Here is a 5,469-nt window from a genome sequence, read left to right as displayed (position 1 = left end):
ATATATATATATATATATATATATATATATATATATATATAGATATATATATACATATACATATATGCACACACACACACATATACATGTGTACATACACACACACACACCCATATACATGCATAATACACATCAGACCTTCTGGCCAAAGGTACACACGTACACACAAACACACATGCACATATATAGGTAGATATGTAAATGTGTACTTATAAAGGCATGTATATATACATATAAATACATACATATATTTATACACACACAGACATACATACACATAACTGTCCCTCAATCTCTCTCTCCTTACTATTCTGTCTCTCTTTCTCTAATCTGTTCATCTCTCCACTCATTTTCTCCCCTCCACTCTCATTTATTTTTGTTTCACTTTCCTTTCTTCCAGCTTCTGCTCTCTTTCTCTCTCTACCCCCACCCACTTTTTCTCTCAGTCATTATTCTTTCTCAATCATATCCCTTCTCTTTCGGTCACTCATTCTCTCCTTTCCTATATTTCTTACTCAACCGACTCTCCCTTTATCACAGCCTTCATCACCCTCCTCTCTCACACTTTCTCCCCATCTAACCATCCACCAATCTTATTATATCCTGACAAAATCCTGAAACATAATTAATTTAATCAACAAACCTACTGAGACACACAGACAGAAATTGAAAAGCAAATACGAAAATACAATAAAGAAATGAAATCTAAAAATCTAAAAAAATAACAAAAGCAAAAACTGGTTTCAAACCAATGAAAACAAAATAAAATCATAAAAAATGTAATTATCGGTATATTCTATTTTTGTAAAAAGAAAATTAAATAAAAATAGGATAAGGGGCGGGGAATGAGAGAAAAAAACTAAATGAGACCTTGAAATTATGATGAAACTAATGAGAACAGATAAGGAAGTGGGAGGGAGGAAATCTATAATAATTATCATTTTTATTTTGACTAGGCAAAAAAATGTTAATTCTGTTGCTGAGGGAAGAGTGCACCCCCACCTACACACACACACACACATTTATATATATATATATACACATGTATGCTTATGCACTTATCTTTTATTTGTTTCAGTCATCAGACAGCAACCATACCACATACATACATTATATATATAAAAATAAATATATATATGTATATATGTATGTGTATATATATATATATATATACACACACACACATACACATATATATACACACACACACACACACATATACATATATATAAAAACATATATTGTATGTATAACCAAAAGATTCCTGTCAAGGATGAAACTACTATTCACTGTGAGGCAATCAGCTTTCCAATACCCACAATAAAATTTTTACTCTACAAATGTATCGAGTTTTCTCTTTCTCACAGCTTGTCATATCTACTTCACTACATTTACTCTTTGATATATATATATATATATATTAGGATGGTGCAAAAATAACTGTGGTTTATGTTATTTTAAACTTTGATGCTTATTTTGTAATAAGCTTTTATTTAACCATGTTCATGGAATATAGTATTTTGAAGTGAAAATTTCATTGTATTGATTTATACTAACAGTTTTGCATTTACTGTTTATTTTTGACTGTCATATTAAAGAAGGTGGTAGGGGATATGTGGAAAAGCAAATTTTAGTGGTTTTATTGGAAATGGAAGGTAAAGGCAACTGCTTGTAACATCAGCCAGGTATTTTGCCAGGGTTTGCCAAGGTATATAAAGTTCAATATTGGTTCTAAAAGTCCCGGAGTCAATTTGCTCGACTAAAGGTGGTGCTCCAGCATGGCCGCAGTCAAATGACTGAAACAACTAAGTAAGTAAGTAAGTAGATAAACAAATAGAGAAATATTTAGAAAGAGTAAAGAAGGAACGATGAAAGTAATAGAGAAAGAGAGGGAGGGAGGGAGGGGAAAATTATTTAAAAAAGAAGTATTAGTTACTTACCAAACGCGTTCCAAGTTTGATCCAGTGTCAGTGAGGGTGGCAGTGACTGTAGCACTTTTCTGTCTCTCACTAACGTCCACAGTGATTTGCCAAGGACTGTCGGCAAGGTTGCTGGCTCCGAGTATTCGTAGTCCATTCTTTGTACGAGCTCTGGCAACAACAACAACAACAACATCAATATAAGCATCACAACATCACTACCAACACCACCAGTGACATTATCATCAACAACTTTAACCTCACTATCAACATTATCATCACCACCAACAGCTACAGTATTATTCTCACCATTACTATCAACATTAATATCACCATGAACATCATCATCACCAATATTGTTAACATCATCACTTTGCATCACCAACACTTCACCATCATTATCAACAGCATCAACATCACCATCAACATCAACAATACCATCATCACCATCACCATTCTTTTTAACATCACTATTAAAATCAACGGAGGCGCAATGGCCCAGTGGTTAGGGCAGTGGACTCGTGGTCATAGGATCGCGGTTTTGATTCCCAGACCGGGCGTTGTGAGTGTTTATTGAGCAAAAACACCTAAAGCTCCACGAGGCTCCAGCAGGGGATGGTGGCGAACCCTGCTGTACTCTTTCCCCACAACTTTCTCTCACTCTTACTTCCTGTTTCTGTTGTGCCTGTAATTCAAAGGGTCAGCCTTGTCACACTGTGTCACGCTGAATATCTCCAAGAACTATGTTAGGAGTACATGGGTCTGTGGAGTGCTCAGCCACTTGCACGTTAATTTCACAAGCAGGCTGTTCCGTTGATCGGATCAACTGGAACCCTCGATGTCATAAGCGACGGAATGCCAACAACAATTAAAATCAACATCATTGTTATCATCAACATCAAGACCACCAGCAATATCTCCATTACCATAAAAATTATCAGCATCACTAATAACTTCAGTTAATAACATCACATCAATATCACATGGCCATTAACAATGTCATTAAGAGCCAACAAGTGAGCTTTTGTGCAGTCATTTGACCTGCTAAAAGTTACATCCAATCTCCTTTAACCCTTTAGCATTTAAACCAACCATATCCAGCCCAAATATTCTCCCTGTTTTATGCTCAAAGTATCAAAATCTGGCCTCTTACAACTACCCTACAATGCCATTCTAAAAATATACAATCATATTGAAATCTCAAAAGTACAAGATATTGCAGCATTTCTTCAAAACAATAGGAATTAGTAAGTATTAGATTTGAGAAGACATCTCAAGCTAAGTAAATATGTGGTCATTCTTGCAGACAGGTATTTCCCCTGCATCCCTCTTCAGCCAAGTGTTCCTAAGATTGCAGGCTCATGAGTGCCAGTGTCACATAAAAAGCACCCAAGCCAGTGCCATGTAAAAGAACCTTTGCTGGTGCTGTATAGAGGCACCCAGTACACTCTGTAGAGTGGTAGGTGTTAGGAAGGGCATCCAGCTGTAGAAACCATGTGAAAACAGACAGGGAGCTCGGACAGCTCTCCAGCTGGCCAATTCCTATCAAACCATCCAACCCATGCCAACATGGAATATGGACGTTAAATGACGATGACGATTTGATGATCTGAATGCTAAAGGCTTAAATCACATACTGCCATATTAGTAAAATACACACTGGATAATGTCATTCAGGATTTCCTTTAAACAACATTGTCAACATCATCATGATCATGAAGATACGGTGACACATTAGTAATGAGCAAATGGCACCAGTACAGTCCCATCTCTTATTGAAAACTTGTCTTGGTTTTATTTGTTAAGGTCCAATGTTGACAGTTAAGACTTTGGGACAGTGTTCAAAGGTTAATACTAAGGTTAGGTTTAATAAGGGTTAAATCACAGATTTCTGAGATAATGTTCAATTTGCAAGAAACATCTGGTAAATGAATGTCAAATCAATCACTACTGTCTTTAAAAAAAAATGGAAAAGACATATTGGATGATGTAAGCTGAAATAAACTATGTCTGAATAGAGAGAATAGTAATGGTTGGAATGTCTCTGATCACAAGTCTGCTTAATCATAGCTGACCTAGTGCTAAAATGTAGTATTTAATACAAAAAAATTTTCCATTCACAGAATCTTCTGAAACACTGAATGCACTTAGTACCAAACATGCATACATTACAGAAGGGCAGATACAATAAAAGAGGTTAGAAAATTATAGGAAGAATTAATAACAAAGAGAAATTGAGTGTGAGAACTGATACTCTACTAAAAGAATATTTGATAGTAAGGAAGCTGCATGGACATATAAGATGTACACCTTTTCAGAAGCATGTCTTAAGGAAAAAAGTATTTAGTGCATTAGAGATTATGGAGTATATGATCCTGGGTTGTATATACTTAACATATATGTCTCAAAGATTACCCTGAGTGATTTTTGGGACATTTTGGGGAAGAAAAAAGTGTGTCTTAGATACCATAAAATTCAGTGAAAAAACTTGACTGCAACCAATAACAGAACAACATCAGGCTCTTAAGGTCCATAAGTTGAAAGAATAAACTAAAGGCCTGACAATAACAGCTCAGAAGCAGTGTCTCCCAAAGACACATTCTGAAACAAAATATCAAGCTGGATTGCAGCTCATCTGGTGGATTTTAAACTATCAGCAATACACTTGCTACATACCCAACACTGGTCATACATCATCATCATCATCATCGTCGTCGTTTAACGACCACTTTCCACGCTAGCATGGGTTGGACGATTTGACTGAGGACTGGTGGACCAGGAGGTTACACCAGGCTCCAATCTGATTTGGCAGAGTTTCTACAGCTGGATGTCCTTCCTAACGCCAACCACTCCGAGAGTGTACATACAATACATACAAGTATGTATTATCAGTGTCGGGTATACTTAACATATATGTCTCAAAGATTACTCTGAGTGATTTTTGGAACATTTTGGGGGAGAAAAAAAAGTGTGTCTTAGATACCATCAAATTCAGTGAAAAAACCTGACTGCAACCATCTTGTCAAAAAGATGAAGAAAAGGAACACAGAAAAGTAAAAAGTGTTCTTGTGGTATTTGAAGCAACACCAAAACTACCACCTAAAATGCTGAGGGATATTAGAATTGAGAGACTCACATAGTGGACTTGCAGAAAAGGAAGGGCCATTCCGTATTCTGCAATTATCTTTCAAAAATTCTTACCAAACCTCAGGATAACATCTTTGCTAACTAAATTAGCAAGTTGTAACTTTTGTGCTGTTGCTGTTGCTGCTATGAATTACTACCACCCGGGCAAAGAATAAAAGTAATAATTTCTTTTAACATTTTCATCATTTTTTAAACTTTTTTATTATCGTTCTTTTAAAAGGAACATTCTAGTCCATCACACACACACACACACACACACACACACACACACACAAGACAAACTATTTTTTGTATCTATATAGGAAATATAGTTGTTGAGGTGGTAAACCATGAATGAATGAATAAATAATGAACAAAGATATTGCAGGAAAACAAATAATCTTACTTCATCCTCCAACACCCA

At 35.8% G+C, this 5,469-nt stretch overlaps 1 protein-coding gene across 1 annotated transcript in view; it reads right to left on the bottom strand.

The window, feature by feature from the left end:
• LOC106879555 (transmembrane protein 132E) overlaps positions 1-5,469 on the bottom strand; it is a 185,391-nt gene that overhangs the window by 45,616 nt on the left and 134,306 nt on the right. Inside the window, exon 4 of the mRNA XM_014929189.2 lies at positions 1,941-2,090. Coding sequence (XP_014784675.1) covers positions 1,941-2,090 — 150 coding nt within the window. The remainder of the gene's footprint in view (positions 1-1,940; positions 2,091-5,469) is intronic.

Source organism: Octopus bimaculoides, chromosome 6, assembly GCF_001194135.2.
Source record: "Octopus bimaculoides isolate UCB-OBI-ISO-001 chromosome 6, ASM119413v2, whole genome shotgun sequence".
Classification (NCBI taxonomy): domain Eukaryota; kingdom Metazoa; phylum Mollusca; class Cephalopoda; order Octopoda; family Octopodidae; genus Octopus; species Octopus bimaculoides.
Note: the sequence above shows the minus strand (reverse complement) of the source record. Positions and strands in the feature narration are given on the sequence as shown.